The sequence below is a fragment of the Anastrepha obliqua genome, chromosome 4 (genome assembly GCF_027943255.1).
Source record: "Anastrepha obliqua isolate idAnaObli1 chromosome 4, idAnaObli1_1.0, whole genome shotgun sequence".
NCBI classification, from domain to species: Eukaryota; Metazoa; Arthropoda; class Insecta; order Diptera; family Tephritidae; genus Anastrepha; species Anastrepha obliqua.
The window spans coordinates 37,111,032-37,130,165 of NC_072895.1; the positions used below are offsets into that span (position 1 = coordinate 37,111,032).

Sequence of the window (19,134 nt, forward strand, 5' to 3'; positions counted from 1 at the left end):
CATCTTTTATGTCGGTATGTAAACGCTGAATAACTTTGAAAAAAAAAAAAAACTAATTTGTATAAGTGAGGTATTTTTATTTGGTTTGGTTATTTACAATTTATTAAAACAATTGTTTGAGTACAATATCAATCAAGTGGCCACCTTTAATTAGCAATCACAAACTGCGATCTTTTTTCTGCGTACGTCAATCATACTTGTATGGCCCTTGTGAACTAGACAGCTGCAGCATACAAACAGACAAGCAATGGAGCGCATGTATAGGGCCCGCCATCTATCGTTACGGATTTGAACTAGGTATTATTTGAAGAATGGTAACACTTAGCTGTCATCTGATTTGACAGGAAATTTGTTTTATTCCTTCTTTGAACGAAAATGGTTGTGTATACGCTCAAAGAACGCTGGGAAATATTGCGACATTACTTTGAAAATCATGGTAATGTTGCAGAATGTGTACGAAAATTACGTACGGCAATGGGAAGAAGAAAAGCACCGAATGAAGCGTATGTGCGTTACTTTGCGAAAAAAGTAAGAGAAACAGGGTTGCTTATTGACAAACCAACGCGTGACCGACCAAAAACCGTGCGTACGAAAATATTGCTGCTGTGGCCGAGAGTGTTCGTGAATCACCAGGAACATCAGTTCATCGTCGTTCTCAACAATTGGACATTTCGGAGACATCATTGAGACGAATTTTGCGTAAAGACCTTGGTGGCTAGCCGAGGCAACCATATGAATGAAGTTGTGTTCCATCATTAACCGGAAGGATTGTACTTCAAAATAAAAAAAACAGTTGGGAAAATATTAAGTAGTTTCTTTTTTATAGCATTTTTAATTCCGTAAAGTTATATGGCGGACCCTGTAGATCAAAATAGAAACTTCCATCACTTGAAATCATTTTTTTTTATTTAGTAAACAAATTATCAAGTTTATGAAAAAACACGAGCATACAAGTTTTAATACTAGTTGGGAATTATTTATACAAAGTGGGGCAAAATTAATCATCCAATTTTATTTTTGAATAATTCTTTTCCTAAATAAAAAAATGATTCTGAGTAATGGAAGCCTCTATTATGATCTACACGCGCTCCATTGCTTGTCTGTTTGTATGCTGCAGCTGTCTACTTCACAAGGGCCATATATGATTAACGTGCGCCGGCATTACTTCTCCAACGAGTGGCACAGAGTACGGAGACCAGATTTTTAAACAATTCACAATAAAACTGAAATTTATAAGTAGCTGCACTTGTGGCAGTTCGAATACAACTAATTTATATATTATTATTCATGTCTGGTATTTAGTTCGTGTGGGCGATAACAGTTATTCGTCTAACGGTAATAACGAAATTTAACGAACGACTTGCAGATTTCACCGTAAGAGAGGAAAAATAGTGCACCGGATTAAGTAGATTTTTTATGATATAAATACATTATATTATAGTATGGAGTTTATCAGATTGGCTTCTGACATAAATTATTTATTATTCAATGGCTAAAAGGGTGTTGTCATTTAGCAGTGTTAGTACTTATTATTAGACAAATTTGTTTTAAGGCAAATTTGTTAAGTGCTAATCAAGTGCTTTGATTTAAAATTTAATAATACTCAACACCTGGAGTTAATCGATTTGGGAAGGGAAGTATCCATATAAATGCGGATTCGACTACTTCCAATGTAGGTTTTCTTAAAAATCATATTTCTATGCAGATACATGAAATACTTACGGCTTAATTGGCACGGGCACATATCCATCGGTGCCGGATGGTGGATGCTGCATAGCAGCAAGCTTGGCGTGGATATCGCAATAGAGCTTGTTATTGAAGTTGTAGTAGCCCTGGTTCTTCAATGAGGTGCCGCAAGTGGCACACTTGAAGCATTCCACATGCAGATTCTTGTCCTTGATGCGCACAAACACGCCACTGCGAATTAGCAAACGGAAATTGCATTCAATTAAATATCGAGGATATAAATGTATGAGTAATTCAGCGTAATTTAAACATGAATGTACATATTTATGAGAATACACACAAACAAAGCAATGTTAATGCATACGCGCAGGTGAATTTATGCAGATAAATAAATATTTATTTCTAAAACTATTTCATTGCAAGCACTTTGCACCTCTTAAGATTATTGACATCTTAGAGACATTTGCTCTTTAAATACAAAAGCAAAAAACATACGCACTTACATACATATACGCACATATGTATATACAATACAACAACTAGTCTGAACTCATTCGTACGCATTTATGATTATAATTATTTAGACCAACAGAAAGTTACCCAATGTTGCATAATTCACCTAAATACGCCAATTGAAACTTGCTTGCGCAGCGTAACTGTATTAATTATCTGGATAATTAATTAATATCTGCCGCCATATAAAACTCTAAGCTACGTCAAATATTTAAACGGACAATGATAACATCCATGAGGCATCCCTTGGAGAGTTCGAGAGAAAGATTCTGCTGAAGATTTTTAGACCTTTGCACGTTGGCGACGGTGCAGGCGATGAAATATCGCAGGTGATGAAATACTGAGCTGTATGAACTTATGAATGACGACATAGATCCAGCGGCTTCGTTGGCTGGGTCATGCCATCCGAATGCATGCAAACGCTCCGGCTCTGAAAGTATTCGCAGAGAGATACCAGCTGGTGGTAGCAGAGGAAGAGGAAGGTCTCCTTTGCGGTCCCCAAGAACTTGGCTTCCCTACTTAGGTCCAATTGGCGCTGGTTAGCACGAGAAAGAAACGACTGGCGCGCTTTGATAAACTCGGCCAGAATCGCTTAAGAGATTATCGCGCCAATCAAGAAGAAGAAGAAGAATAAATTACAGAGTGCGTGTGGATCTTACTAAAATTATAGATGCCTTAGGATTTTTATAAACCAATCCCAAAATAAGTTTTGGAAAAAATTTCAATTCATATTGTACCTTCCAGGGGTAAATATTTTAATAATGATAGCTGCTAAACCTTTAAGTTTAGTTTACAGATTTAGCAATGTTTTAAATGAAACTAAATCTCCAAAATGGGTAGAAAACAAAGTTCATGGAACTATAATACATTTACCTGAAAAATTTGAATTAAATAAAATAAATAAATAGTTGGCGCACACACTTCTGTTAGGTATTTGGCCGTGGTGTTACTCTTGATGTTGTTCCACAACTGGAGCGACCTTCAGTTTTAAACCGACGCCGGACGGCAGATATTTTCTATGAAGAACTTTTTCATGGCAGAAATACACTCGGGGGTTTGTCATTGCCTGCCGCGGGGCGAACGCTATTATAAAGAGCTTTTTCTATCATTTTTCATTTATCATTTTTCTGTTTCATGTACGGAGACTCGAACCTACGCACATTCGAATGGTAATCACGCACTAACCTATTGGTGTCAAACTTCCTGGTACACCGCAGACCAGATTTCTCTACGTACGGCCAATCCTGCAAAAGTTTCCAGACGCACTACAATTCCGCTGAGCTCAATTCTACTTCTGACAGCCCGAAAAGAAGCTGACTATATGATGACTTATCTAAATTTGGAGTCCCTGCTTAGAGGAGGCGACAAATCTGATGGTCTAGTGGTGAATGAGGGCAAATTAAAGTCTACCTCGTGACTGCATTACAAACAGTCGCAGCATATTAGAACAATCGTCAATTTCGATAGCTGTGCTATAACTTCTCAGACTGGTTATGTCTACTTAGCAACCAGTAAAATACCACCAACAATATCAACCTTGCGTTCAATGCAAAGTTCAAAAACAAACTCTTGCTAATATGAACTATTTTAGGTCTGGTGGGAAATTTAAAGGCAAGGATGTCGAACAAAGAAGCCAAGGCGCCAATTCGGCAGCCATGACCATTGTACAGAAATACAAATAAAATCACTTTTCTTCTTCCTATTTTTAGACAGGTACCTTTGGTGTGAGTTTGACGCTCTTTTTGCTTGAGCGTATTGGCGGTAGAATAACGGCAGTAGAATATCGACAAAAAAATACAAAGATATTGACTGGGAAAATTTAAAATACGAAATATTTGTAATATATTTCTTAGCTAGAATAATGCTTTTTTATTGAGGAACATCTAAATTTTTACGACATTTTTTAGACTTTGTATGAAATTTAATTATTCTTTACATAAAAGAGCCTTTTGGAATCAGGTGATTTCAGCTGTGGGCGTTTTATGACGGCCAGGGGAAAGTGTTCTTATGGATCTGTACAATGCCCATGAGCAAGCAACAACGAAGGCGAGGGCGCCCTAAACAGAATGGAAGAACAAAGTTCGAGAAGAAGGAAAGTTTTTATTTTCAGCCACATCGAAAAAGGGTTGCTGACACATATCTGTATGTACTTACGTCTAACATTTAGCTGCAATTATTTGGCTTGGCCTAATCTTCATACATATATATGCACATACACACTGCCGTACTGAAACTATGAAAATTTGCAAATTTGTATACTCGAGTCATTTTCATTGTGAGCATTGACTAAAACTTAATTTGGAAACTCATAAACGAATTACAAACATTTGATAATAAAACCATTATACCAAACGTTTTCTAATTAAAGCCGAACGAATGCTTAAGGCATGTTGAAACAAAACGTTTTCCACCTCACCTTAATGTTCATGCATATTTCTGAATTGAATAGAGTTTTAACAATGTTTTTTTTGTGTTTTAGCCTTCAGTTCGGCCGTTGTTACCTATTGGTTTTCTGGAATTCTGACACATACACATGCAAATTCATACATTTGTACTTACATTAGGGTGGGGCAACTTTTTTTTTTGACATCGTTCGTAGCAGATTCGGGCTGTACATAGAGTTCTAATAAATAAAGTACATAAGAGCATAGCTAACATATGAAGACAATTTCGAGTTCTGCAAACTTTAAAATAAACTATCGTTTTTTAATACGAAGTTAATATGAAGATTGAGACTGGTCAAAGTACTCGTGTACTTTGTTATCTTTTTTAATACAAACTTCTACGTAGAGATTTTTCGGTACGACAAATAAAGGGTGATCAGACTGGAGGTATTTTTTCCAATAGTGGTTTATGAAGGATCACGTGTGATTACTGTCAAACTAAATACATTTTTTCAGTATTCATTGACATTTCATCATCGAAAGACTTACGCCTTAAAAACGTTTTAAAATCATACAATTGTATTACGAAAATTGACACTCTGTGAACAGAGTTCATCGCGCGCTCAGGCCAACTTATGGTGTTCAGTGATGAGACCCATTTTTGGATTAATGGCTACCTCAATAAACAATATTGCCGTATTTGAGCTGAAGAGCAACGCAAAGCATTTAAAAAACAGCCATAACATTACAAAGAAAACCTTTGGCGTAGCGTACGGGTTGGAGGAATTTCTTCAAAAACGAGGCTAGCGCCAATGTAGCAGTGAATGGCGAACTCTATCGCGCCAAGATAAACGACTTTTTGTTGCCGGAAATTTAAGCCTGTGATCTCCACAACATTTGGTTTCAACAAGACACTTGCCATACAGCTCGTGAAACATTGGCAGCTCGTTTCGGAGGGCTATTTTCGTCTCGGATCAGTGGGTTGGCCACCACGATCGTTGGATAACACACCTTTGGCTTTTTATTTGTTGGGGTATGCAAAGTATAAATGCTTTGTGGATAAACCAACTTCGACTGAGGCATTGGAAGCCAACATTACTAAGGTTATTCACGGGATACCGACCGAAGTCCTCCAGCAAGTCATTCAACATTGGTGCTTACGGATGGCCGAATTACGACGCAGTTGCGACCTACATTTGAAAGGGATTATCTTAAAGAAATAAATGTCATGAATGGTTCTACACAAAAATAATAAAGATTGCCCAATCAATTTGAATTTTCGCTATTTTATTTCAATTTAAAATCCGATACCTTTAAATTGATCAGCCTTTATATTTTTGATACCTATTTTTTATTTCAGCAGCCACATGATGCCACTACAAAGCAGGAAACATTTCTTTGTTAATAACTTAACAGGATTGTATTGGAAAAGATGTCACAAAATTAATCATCCAATTTTGGTTTTGAATAACTTTTTCACTAAATAAAAACCAAAAACTGATTTCGAAAGATTGAACTCTTTATTCCTACTTTTACGCGCTTCATTGCTTGTGGGTTTTTATGATGCAGATCAGGCTACATTTCCAACGTATTTCGATTTTATTTTATATTTTCTACTTTTAGCAGGCGTAATTTTCTACTTGCTTTCCTTATTGCCAAAATTCCCTCCAATATTATTAAATTAAGTATAATCGTGTAAGTCAAAGATAGATTCTTTTAAAATTAAGACGCTCAAAATTGGATTTAAGATAGTAGTCTGGTAACTTATTTTGAAAATTTCGAGTTTCGGTTTTTTACATATTTTGAAAGTGCGATATATTGGTAATATACTGTACAAATTTTAGACCGAAATTCGAAATATTGACGAAATTATAGCACATACATGAGAGCGGCTCGTACTTGCGCGCGCTAAGCCGCTAAAACTTTAAACGCGTTTTTCTCAAAACAACGTTTTTCCGGATGGCCGTCGTGAAAACAAATTTTCTATCTAACGGATTGAGCTGAAATTTAGATATGTTTTTCTACACATCAATAGTTCTGGCGGGTAGAAGATTTAATTTATTTCGTCTCTAACTTTCCATTTTTTAGTCCGATTTCCGCTTTAAAAAAGGGCAATTCTCTTACGAAATCCGCCATTTTGTTATTTTTAAATCATTTGATCTTACTACCCGCCAGAACGACAAGCACACTGATTAATAAGCAATTTGTTTTTTCTGTTTCAGATGACCACAAGTGACGAAATCACGCCGGCCAGCCACTGTACCTCTTTTTTTTTTGCCGCTTGCTGCAGTGTACAAAAATAGTATCAAAACATAAAAAAAAAAAAAAATTTTTTTTGTACACCTTCTGATACCTTTATAACATATCAGAAAATCAAAGCGATTGAATTTTATTTTCCCTTCCAAAAAATGTCCCAAACATGGCCTCAAAAAACGTGCAAGTTACCAAACTACTACCTTAAAGCTATGCTCTAATAAACGTTTTTTCTTAGAATATTATTCTAAATCCAAATCTGCTGGGAACGATGTGAAAAAAAAACGTTCCATGCAAATTGGCCTACCCTAGTGTGCACATACAATAAATATGCATACATATGTATGCACATAAATACACACTACAATGCACTCGAAACTCTTACACAATGCCGACGCCGCACAATGCACACGCCGGATGTCCGCTGGCGGACAAGGGCCGCGGGCCAGCATCGTGCTGCAGTGCAGCCGCTGCCGCTTCCAATTCCGCTTTGTATTCCGGTCCCTGTAGTGCTGGACATACAGGCATTATGATTACTCGAGGATCAACGGATTCAGCGGGTGTCGCTGCCTCTTTGGACGCTTGGCCTGGTCGTGACGGTTCATTTGTGGCCGCGTTGCTTTGAAGCGACTTTGCTTCCACGCGTTCATCCTGCGGTTGCTCCTGCTGTGAATGTTGTTGGTGTTGATGCGATAGCGGAGTACGCCGTTCATTGCCGCCAATGGCGTGGCTTTGAGTCCAATAGAAATTTGCCGGAGCTGGTGGTTCTATTTTCAATTTGAGGCATTGAAATTTCATAAATGAAAATTTGTTAATCCACTAATCCGAATAAATAAATGTAGAATAATCATGGCCGCCTTTGAATAAAGTGTTGTGTGTTGTTTTACATACAATGACTAAATCTCCTGCCGAAAACCTTTTGTTGTGCTAAATACTTTTAATTGTCGAATGTAGTTTGCTCCTAAATATAATACTGATTATGGCAATGACGGCAAATGGAATGTAAATCAAATGCTTAGGTAAGAATTAAAGAACACAAATGCGCAATGTATTAAACATTTATTAGATAATGACAAATACCAGAGCTATGGTATGTATGTACTATACATGCATGCACACATAACCAAATCATTCATGGGCAGTAAGTGTCTTTTGCTCACACACACACATGCATACAGGTATCGCATACTTAAGTCAATATTTGTATGTGGGAATAAAACAAAATTAGTTACGTAAAAAGCAACAAAGCACCTAAATTTTCTATAACATTTATTTTTTGTCAGGACAGACTAGCAAGTACAACACTCAGACACAATTAAATCCATTGTGCTGCACTTGGATTCCTTTTTTGATTTTCTTTAAATCTACTCGACTTCCGACGAAATCTGAGTAGATCTTGTGGTGCCAAGGAGCCAAGGTGGTCGCTTCTTAACACATCAGTGCCAAAGACCTCAAGCCAGATTCGAGCGAAAGCGGGGCAGGTGCACAGAAAGTGGTCCGCCGGCTCATCCTCCTCTCCACATGCTGGGCAGAGTGCACTGTCTGGGATGGTCACCTTTTCCATGTGCTTTGCCCATAGAAAGTGGCCCGTCATCAGTTCAACCAGCCTCCTACAGTCCCTCTGCTTAGTGACATGAGGAACTGCGACAGTCGGTCGGGCATGACAGGTAACATCAGTTTTGTCCATCTGCAGCCTCTCTCAGTCTGCTAAGCTCGCTTGTAGGTTAGAATAACCCATTTGCTAACCATTGATGGCTGTAGAAAGGAGTGGCAGAACGGGATCCGTGCCAAAAAAGTTGACCTCAGAGCCAATTCTAGCTAAAGAGTCAGAGATCTCGTAACCCACGATACCCACGTGTCCCGAAACCCATGTTAGCATCAGGCTATTATGCAGGCTGCAACATTTCGCATAAGAATTAAAGAATCCAAAAAAATGTTAAGTTGTATCTTCTATGCCAATCAAAGTGGTTTAAGCAACTTAGTTAGGGGATGGCAAGCAAATGCAGGTATCACCGAATGTCTTGTCTTAGACAAGCAACCTGCCTAACCTAACCTAGTATTATATGAGGTGGCGCAAAATTGGTAGGAAGAGGCTATAATTTTTGCAAATGGCCTCGTACGACAATCATATTTGACACTTCTGGGCCAGGCAGGTGCATTGTACATACAAACAAACAAGCAATGGAGCCTATACTCCGAATAATTGTGTGAATTTTTTTACCAATAATCGATCAGTGGTGTAGGCGCTGCGTGAGTATCGATGTCGATTTCCTAATCGTGTCGCGCCAACTGAGCAAACATTTCGGCGCTTGGCTGCTCGTCCCGAACAGGTATGCCGAAGTGCTCATTCGAACGAAAATATCGCGGCTGTGGCTGCCAATGTCGCTGAGATCGAAGAAACATCAACCGGACGACCCTATAGCGAGTTTTAGTCAAAGACTTACACCTGCTCCCGTAGAAAGTGCAAACATTACTTCAGTTTTGTAGGCCAATCGTCGATGAAGCTCATAAGATCATTGAAGTCGTCGGATTGGCAGTTGAGCACTTATTCCACTGGCCAAGGATGGAAAGTTAGACAGAAAACTGTTTGATATCATTTGCATATCGGCCTCTAAAACCGAAAGCGTTGAGGAAAACGGCTTCAAAGTTTTCAGCTTACTATGTCAACTAACCTGAAACTTTTGAGTACATTTCCATGTACATTTCGAGTTTATATACTGGTTCTATAAGATCCTCCATTTGCAGTAAGGCTTCACGGATCACTTCAAATTTCAAATAAGAAGAGAAGCTCCGCATAAACGCCCATGCAGTATGCACCCATGAAGTGGCTCAAACTAAAGGGTTCCCCTCAAAAAATTTCAAATAATTCCAAGTATATTAATAGTAAGACAAATTTAGAGCCTTCTTACAGTTTCTTCTAAGCTAATAAACATACATACATAAATAAAATATGCCAGTTGGTGCGAGGACGATTATAAGGCCTACCCGAAACCGTTTATTTCGCCCAAAAGCAGACAAGCAACATTCGAGTTTGCTAAATCGCATTTCTCCCATTGAACTGGACAGTTCAGCAATGGAAAACCGTACTTTTAGCTGATGAATCCAAAAATAATTTAAAAGATTCCAATGGAATAACGCGATGAGACTGCGGCGTCGGCGCCGGGACTTCCAAGCCTTTTCGCCTGGGATTGGAATAATATATTTCAAGCAGAAGTTCTCGGGATAAGTGAAGCTTGCAGGCTATTTATAAATCATCCACAACAACTAACAAAGTATGCATTTTTTCGGATAGTCAAGCAGCCACCTTAGCTTTAAAGTCACATACTCGTATAACCAATTCAGAAATAGTCAAACAATGCAAAGAAGAGCTTAATGCTTTAGCGCATACCACAGACAACACTCTCATCTGGGTATATGGCCACATGAGCAAAGAAGAAAATGAGAAACCTGATGAACTGGCAACACAGGGGGCATCTTACAACGAATCCGAAGCGGTAGAAATAGGTTGTCCCCAAAGTGTGCGCAAAAGGGAGATCTACTCGCTATTCGAGAGGCAGGCCCTTGACAGATGACCTGTAAAATAACTCAACAAACGTGACCCAATTTCAACAAATCCAGAAGTGATGAGTTGTTAAGAAAGTTACGAGCAGACTTATTCAGAACTTCGTCAACAACCACCGGCCACTGGCCTTTGGAAGGCCATGCCAGAAATATGTGATGACCGTACAACGATAGATGTAGAAGCGGCTATCAAGAAGAATCTAAAGAAACCGTATTTCACTATCTGTGTGAGTGCCCAAGTCTTGGTGCTCTACGACATAGAATGCTGGGCGGATTCTCGATGGTTAACTTGAAAGAAATTGCAGAAAATAAAATAGACGGCTTAGGCAGATTCATAGTCAAATCAAGATGGTTCGATGCACGAAAATTACATTTTTTGTGCTAATTGGGTCTGGGTTGTGTCACTTAGGCAACACGTTTTCGATATCTCTTCTTAACACCAATTTAAAAAGAGAAAACAAGGAAAAAATATGCAACATTTTGCGTCGTGAAATATTTGACATTATTTGAAAATCTTTAAGGGGATACGGTACTTTGATGCACATAATTTTTACCTAAATTCTTTCTTGGTGGTTGGCCGAGCTCCTCACATTCTATTCGTGGCATAATCTGTGATATTTTAGCTGATAGTTTTTTATGAGGCGCTTTTTGATGGCAGAAATACACTCGGAGGTTCCCGATTGCCTGGCAAGGGACCACAGCCATTAAAAAAAGCTTTCTATCATTTGGCCACCGTTCTTTTATTTAATATGAGGAGCGGCTATATTTTAATTCTTCAGAAATTATTTTTCCTGACAAAGTATGCCACAAAAATTTGTCAAAAAAACTTTTCTCAAATAAGCAACAGAGTGATTAGTAAAAAATGCGATTTAGTAAATAGAAAAATGTTAGTGCATATTAAGTATATTAATTTTATAAGTAGGTAAAATTACTGATGTAATAAAAATTTGTACGTGTCAGCAATGATGCAAGCGATAATATTTCAGATTGTCTGCCTATCATTAAAATAAATCGATTTATTAGAAGAAACTAAATTGAAACTAAATAAATATTAAATTTTTACACTGACATTCACTAATTTAATTGAAGAGTTAGTATTGCAGTAGCTTCCAATAGCATTATGCGGTACTCAAGGCGCCTTCGATTCGCCACTTCTCTGCTCGCACTCTGCTTACTTGACGAAAAATGTGAAAGCAACAATACAGTTATCGAGCAAGATACGCCACTAGCGAATATGGCTATTCCTCACAAAACTGGTATAATTCACTATTTTCAACGCTGCCAACTCTCTTTCGACAGAGTTGCATTAGACCGAGTTCATACAGGGAAACATTTGCTGCTCCAACTTCACGAATTCTCTTTTGATGTTTCCGTAGCGTGCACACAGCTTGCACACAACGTAAAGAATGTACATAGAGCATGAGACTCCCTAGCAAAGAATTGAAGCAACAAAAGTTGCCCTATACGATTGCGGTCTTCAGCTGCAATTAGTGGTGTCATAGCCGCAACTATACCCATAGCTGCAACATTACAGCATTTGTCGATTAGTCATGCCGTAACCATCAACAGCTGGTATAGAAGTATAATTAATGACAACATTTTCATTTTGTCATAAAAACACGGATAAGTCAATAGCTCAATTAAACTTTCGTCGCTCATTTCTAATATTCAAATTTGTAACGCAAATAATAAAACAAATAAGTATTTCACAGCTGCTAACCGTAAGCAGGGGAGAAAAACCAAAATTCAATGTACACATACAGCTACGGTTATGGTTACGGCGTTATGGTGCAGCACCACCAATCGCAGCCTTACTAATACTCATTAAGTGCTTCCAAACAAATGTAATTTTTGACAACTCTTTTCCAGACGCTTGGCGAATCGAAGAGGCCCTCAGTTACACATGGATTAGTTTAAATTAAAAATGTGAACTCTGACTTACGTTATGAGGCGTTCACACTCATGGCAAATGTTCTGGCCAGTCGGCAATCCACCAGTACTTGGAGGTTTTGGTGCATTCACCGGAGCGCTTACATGCCTGGTGGCAGATGGTTGATAGTGTTGTTGTTGTTGAGGTGGTAGTTGTTGTTGTTGTTGTTGGTGGTGGTGTTGTTGATGGTGTTGGTGATCTTGATGTGGGGCTGTGTAATTACGGTTTTTGTATATTGTGGTTTAGAGATGCAGAGGTGTGTGGAAGCCAGAAAAATACACAGAATAGACAATGAGATCGTTGACAAGTTTGATGCCAAGTTGATTAATGTAAAATATGTAACGAAAGATTTCAGAGAAACAGATATATTTGTTAATAAAAATGCAACAAATATTACACAAACAAACACAAGTTTACTGTTAGTGTAAAATTCTCCAACAAACAGAGGCAAATCGTATTTTTTTCAGCCCTCCGTAGAAATAAAATTTTTCAAACAAAATGCATAAATAGAAACTACTTTTATATGTGAAAAAGGATTTATTATATGAAGAATCTTTTATTTATAATTTTTTTAGAAACAGAACTATAACAACACCAAAAAACAGCCTATTGCTCTACAAACTTGTCTCCTACTTCTAATCTCCTATTGACTTAATCAAGTAAACTGTCTGTTACAAAGAGATTTTCGCCATTATTTATTGTGTATAGAATTTGCGCCAAAGTATAATAGTGTGCGTATATGTCGTTACCTGGAGTCGAGTGTCCAGTTTCTTCCTCACGTAGGAACTTCAAAACCTCCGACTTGTCAGCTTGATATTCCTTTTCGTTTTTCTTAAAGTTGACACTGGAACAAAGAAATCGAATTACTTTTGAAAATATTTTATTTTGCTATTGAATAACTTAAGGCTAATGGTATGCCATAGGTTTTGTACATTAGGAGGTGTACACATTTGCATAAAATGCAGATTTACGCTTGCTCGTGAGTACAAATATGTGGCCATCCGCATGAAGGAGCGGATAACAGCTCTCCTACAAACCTCCTTTAGCAAACTTAACGTTCAACTCCCCGGATTTCGCGTTCTCGGCATGCCTCAAGCCCGCGGCAAAACAATGAAATTTTACTGACTTCAAGGGAAAATGAATTAAATGGAGATTTTAAGGGCAAGTGGAAAACTTTTCTGACTTGCCATTACCGTTATTTTACTGCAATTGTTGTGCGCCAGCATGAACGACTTTTTGCCCTTCGCAAAAGCACATAGTTGTTGTTGGCTTTAAAATAACAAAACGCCGCAAGAATTCACCAAAATAATTTGAAGAATCCGATAAGGGGCGCACCATGAATTCGACTCACTTTCACTCAACTTTTACTTTTGTGTCTCTGTTACCGTCACTAATTTTTTCTGCCTTCGCTGTTTCGCCGTTGCTGCATAACAAAATGCCTTTGTGTTGTTCTTGTTACCACCCCAAAATCACGTGCACACATAGACATATTTATCTGTGTTTTTTACAAACACTCCATCCATTTGCACTTACCCAAGAACGCCGCCTGCCAGAACTTCAGCTTGAGCTGAAAGGGTTTCCGCTATAGATTCATCGCTATAAATGCCGACCGGGGTGTTGTATTGTTTATTGACGATACTCTTGACGCTGCCATCGCCGCCATTGGCCTGAATGTGGATAGAAGAAACGTATTTGAGAATTTAACGGTGAAGACCGAAATATCAGTGATAATGAAACAGAAGGAAATAAGGAGATGAAAGAGTGTAAGACCGGGTGAAAGCGGAATTGATAAAAAAAGCATTGTGTTGGTGAGTTCCAAGGAATTCGCGAATGAATGTTTGTATATTTTAAAGATAGTTTCTTAAGGTTGCTCATGAATGGTATTTCAGCAGGAGCGCGAACGAACAGCAGGACACGTTGAAATTTAATTCAATTTAGTAAATTGTGTGCAAGGGAATTACCAGCCGCATTATGGCGAATTTTACGTGCATTAAGCATCGCTATTATATAAATTTGCCCACTGCATGCACAAGCACATTAAAAAAATATTATTTTAAGAAAGTGCAGAAGAGAGTTTCCAGTACATTAAAGCCTAGAAGAAAGTTCCCACACATAACTCCATTGATGTTGTTTACTTTCGCGATTACCAGCGCGAATTACCCTGTTTACACATTCATACATACATAATTGGCGCTTACACCCTATTTGGGTGTTTGGCCGAGCTCCTCCTCCTATTTGTGGCGTGAGTCTTGACGTTGTTCCAAAAATGGAGGGACCTACAATCTCTTTCATGGCGAAAATGCACTTGGAGGCGGACCCTCTTTGCCATCCACGGAATTCAGCTAAGTTGAAAAAGGCTCGTCAGCCTGAGAAAATTAGGCGTATCAAGTAAAGTCAACGTCTAGTTCTTCATCTTCTTCTGTTCTTTGCATTTATACTTTTTTTGTTTTTTATCTGGTATGGTATTGTTTCTTGCAATCAATACATAATGAGAAGTAAAAAGAAACATTTTGCAAATCTTGTGGAAAAGCAGCATTTCCTCTATAACTTCGTTCCTTTTAGTTTCGTTAAATTTGCGATAAAAATCAGAGAAGACGAAATACCTACAAATCAGATGATTCACATTCGAAATTTCACTAATTTGAACAACTCGAGCTGACAGAGAACTTGAACATAGCTTATGGATCTGTTCAGGACATTGCCGTTAATGATTCGGGTTTATGCCGTAATGCTGCATAGTTAGTCGCAAAGAGCCTGAATTTCATGCAAAAAAGCGAATGCGTTTATATCGAATATCGCCAAAAACATGATAACCAAGACTGCATCTGACACAACATTACTGGAAACGAAATGTGTATTTATCAGTACGACTGGCGATCCAGACATCAGGCGAGTGAGTGCAGAGCTCCGAATGAACCAAGACCAAAGAAGCCACATCGTTTTCAGTCAAAAAACAGTGATGCTTACGATTTTTATGGATTATAACGGTATTGTACACCATGAACTTTACTCAGAAGGCCAGACAGTTAATGGAGACTATTATTTGGGCGTATGAGAGTTTTACGTGGAGCAATTCGCTCCAAAAAGAAGGATTTGTGGGAAAACAACTTGCGGATTTTGCGCCATATTAACGCAAAATCGCACAGTGCCATCACTATCCGTGAAGTTTTGACCAAGAACGAAACGAATATTATCCAACAGCTATCGAATTTACCCGGTTTGGATATCTGCATTTTTTTCTGTTTGATCGAGTGAAAAAGCCATTACGGGGAACGCATTTTAACCGTCGAAGAAAAGTAATCGCAATACAGTTCCCGAAATGTTTTGAGAGCTGCATCAAACCCTAGCATAAGTGCGTTGCAATCGATGGCGAGTATTTTAGAGGGGATAATAGCACTTTTTGGAGTACCAAAAACTGGTATTTTAAATCTTCTTAATATATCCCAGGAACTTTTTGATCAAGGTGGTATACCTCCCTGCGATAAGTGTATAAAGGGTAAGACCACCCTGAGAGCATGAAAATTAGATTATAGATTCAAAACAGATAAATTTAATATGAAAATATAAATAAATATTTGGCGTGTAAACTTCTGTTAGGTGTTTGGTCGAGCTTCTCCTCCTATTTGTGGTGTGCATCTTGATGTTGTGCCACAAATATAGTATTTCAAAAACGGAAAATGTGTAAATAGTGGAAATGTAAGTAAGACTACGCAAGGCAGTATTTCTTCGTGAACTCTCCTTCAAGGTGGCACCTGAATTTTTATCCAAAAAAGTAACTGAAGATCTTTTTAAAGTTTGATAAATTATCTACAGAGTGACGTAACCGTTTTTGGAAACAGATTTTTAACGCGAATTGGAACATTTTAAACTTAAGTTTTTTTGGATACAAAAGCTAGCTAAACATTTTTTTTTTTAATGTTGTAATATCACAAAATTAGCAGAACGCCCACCTGTAACCTCAAACAAACGCCATTGTTGATAAAAATTGCTTAGGATGCTTATAGACTCACGGCAGTCATAACTGGCTTTTGCTTTGTCGGGGAATAAGCAGCCAAAATGGGTATTTGTCTCAACACACACTGCCACAGTTGTAAACAACCAAGAAAAAGGAAGCAATTTTCCATTTCCTCTGTGAAAGCCCTCCCTTATAGAAGGAGAGAATATCAACCTTGGGAAATCGCTAAGAGTTTCGAACAACTTCTGGCTTAGACGTCAATAACATAAGAAGGTTGTTAAACCACTAACAAGTTGATAACGAGGATGTGGCAAAAAAATCGTGCGGAAGCGCTAGTTGGATTCTGGATAAATCACCACTTCAACTAACCAATATTACAGATTTAAAAATACATTATACGATACTCTATGTACAAAGTATTTATCATACAATCAGTTGAATTAGGTTTGAGTTATCATGCCCACGGTTTCGAAAAACGAGGCTTCTAGAAAAACGCAGAAGAAGATAAAGAGCCTCTGCACTCTGCTTCAGTTGTCTTGAAATAATCATAGCTTCTCTATTTATTATTGATGATTTTACCGAAAAGAGCTTAAGATATCCTGAATTTAAAATTAATTATTTAAACTTTAAATTAATTATTTAATTTTAAATCAAGCAAAAAAATCTACTTTTTAAAAATTTCGGCGTGGTCTTACCACTCAAAGATATTACCGTATATATACTCTACATGTCCCATATAAAATAATAAAACTAGTACCGTTATAAAAGGGAAGTGTTTAATATATGCATAACTCTTTAATTTCCAAGGCCTTCATAAAATTATTTAAATTTTTCTTTCATGTGGTTGGTTAGGACGCTGAGCATTGATGAAGGCTAAGTAGTCTACATTTGGTTTTTATGTGTCAATCCTGAAGGTTCAAATTATATTTACCCTATGATCCAAAAGTACCGGAAATGTTAAAATAAAACAAAACAGAGTTAAATTTCAACAAAATTTATTTTATATCCTTCAAAATATGGCCCGTATGAAGCAACGGACATGTGCCAACGTTTAACCCAGTCCTCCATGCACCCCTGGTAGGCCGACGAAGGGATGGCCTTCAGCTCCTTCGTCGCATTCTCTTTGATCTCCTCTATCGACTGAAATCTCCTTCCACGAAGTGATAACTTCAACTTGAGGAAACAAAAAGAAGTCGCACGGGGTCAAATAATCCAGCACAATTTGGGCTCGGTGCGGTGGCGCGTTATCATCATGCAAAATCCAAGAATTGTTTGCCCACATTTCTGGTCGTTTGCGAGGTACAGCATCTCTCAAACGCTTCAAAACAGATAAATAATATTCTTTATTGACTTTCTGGTCCGATGGAAGGTACTCAATGTGCATTACGCCTTGGCAATCGAAGAAAACAGTCAATTAAACATCCCCGGTACTTTTTGACCATAGGGTATGTGCTAACTCCCATTTATCGGTCATTTTCATACACCGAGTTTCCTACCTTTCTAGCAAGAAAAATAAAATTCCTCTAAACCTATCCACTGTTCACCTATCTATAGGCCCCATCATGTGCATGCAAATATGTGTGCAACTAAGATTGAAAAATCTGTATTGTTTGAAATAAATTTAAAAATGTTTTTTTTAAGTCCATTCATGGTCCATTTATGCTCCCACTGGAACTCTGGGAATTTATGTTGATGATGATGACGATGGTGATGACTGTGGATTTGCTGCTTGTTTGGGTGCATATGCATAAGTAGCTCGGACATTAACTTATCTACTTAACACGTACACCCATATGCACACACCTACACAGACATCTTCTGCATAAATCAATTAAGTTCCACACAATGACGTTGGCAATATGAAGATTTACTGTCACATCATACAAAGCAAACCCTTTGCGGTGGAAATCCCCAAGAGATCTCTTGCTGGCTCTACAAACATTCCAACCCACATACACTCACATATGCTGGCCATAAATGTCAGGAGTGAAAGTAGCCGTATTAGTGGTGACATAAGCAAATTATGAAATATGTATGCACGCTCGTCTGCGACAATTCGGAACTTACGAATGGACGGGCAGCGTTGTTGTATCCACAGCCAATATGTTGTCCTTCCTGCTGTTTGTGAGCTAGAGAAGTTTTCGTCACTGTTTGCAAATACGGGGAATTCTGCTGCGGCTGAGGTAGATTGCCTGTTGGCGCAATGTGTGGGCGCCAAGTTGAGCCTCCCCTGTAAAATATGTTCATGCGATTGAAGTATTACCTTTTAAACCTTATGCAAGTAATGCTCTCACCTTTGGACAGTCAAAACGAAGTTGTTTCCGGAGCGCACAACAACGTCCTGAGCTTCTTTGTGGCGCAAATTATAAACATCCACATCGTTGATTTTTAGCACAGCATCTCCAGGGATGAGACCAGCGCTCTCCGCCAAGCTGCCGCCGTTGACCTGCAAGCAAAAATTTTCAAAGCTTTTAGTAAACATTTTACATAAATCTTAAATTAACTTAAAATACTGGAAATGAGAAAAACTTAATTAGAAATTTGGAAAAGTCACATGCCCAGTTTCACCAATCGAATTTAAATTTATCTTATTTCTTAAATTTAAAATAGCAAGCCCTCGTATTGAAATTGAAGAACTTTAGATTTTAACAGCCTGAAAATTTTGAAACACATTCGTAAAACCTCGTATTATTTCGTCAAATATTTGATAAACTCAGGACCGTCAATACTAGAGTGCAACATAGCACTACTTTGGAAGCGGAAGTGGGAAAGACTATATATTGTAGGAGTATTTGTTTTATCAGGATTATATTAAAAAAAAGTATAATAGTAATCATCCCACTATTTTTTTT

At 38.0% G+C, this 19,134-nt stretch overlaps 1 protein-coding gene across 9 annotated transcripts in view; it reads right to left on the minus strand.

Moving 5' to 3' along the window:
* LOC129245026 (PDZ and LIM domain protein Zasp) overlaps positions 1-19,134 on the minus strand; it is a 113,572-nt gene that overhangs the window by 28,002 nt on the left and 66,436 nt on the right. For 8 of the 9 annotated variants that reach the window (XM_054882978.1, XM_054882976.1, XM_054882981.1 and 5 more), the window contains 6 exons: positions 18,577-18,728; positions 18,350-18,512; positions 13,861-13,994; positions 13,077-13,171; positions 12,340-12,538; positions 1,723-1,917 (listed from right to left, as the gene is read on the minus strand). In XM_054882978.1, the coding sequence (XP_054738953.1) occupies positions 1,723-1,917; positions 12,340-12,538; positions 13,077-13,171; positions 13,861-13,994; positions 18,350-18,512; positions 18,577-18,728 (938 nt within the window). Of the gene's footprint in view, positions 1-1,722; positions 1,918-7,221; positions 7,604-12,339; positions 12,539-13,076; positions 13,172-13,860; positions 13,995-18,349; positions 18,513-18,576; positions 18,729-19,134 lie in introns of all 9 variants that reach the window. The other variant, XM_054882984.1, reaches the window with a different exon arrangement.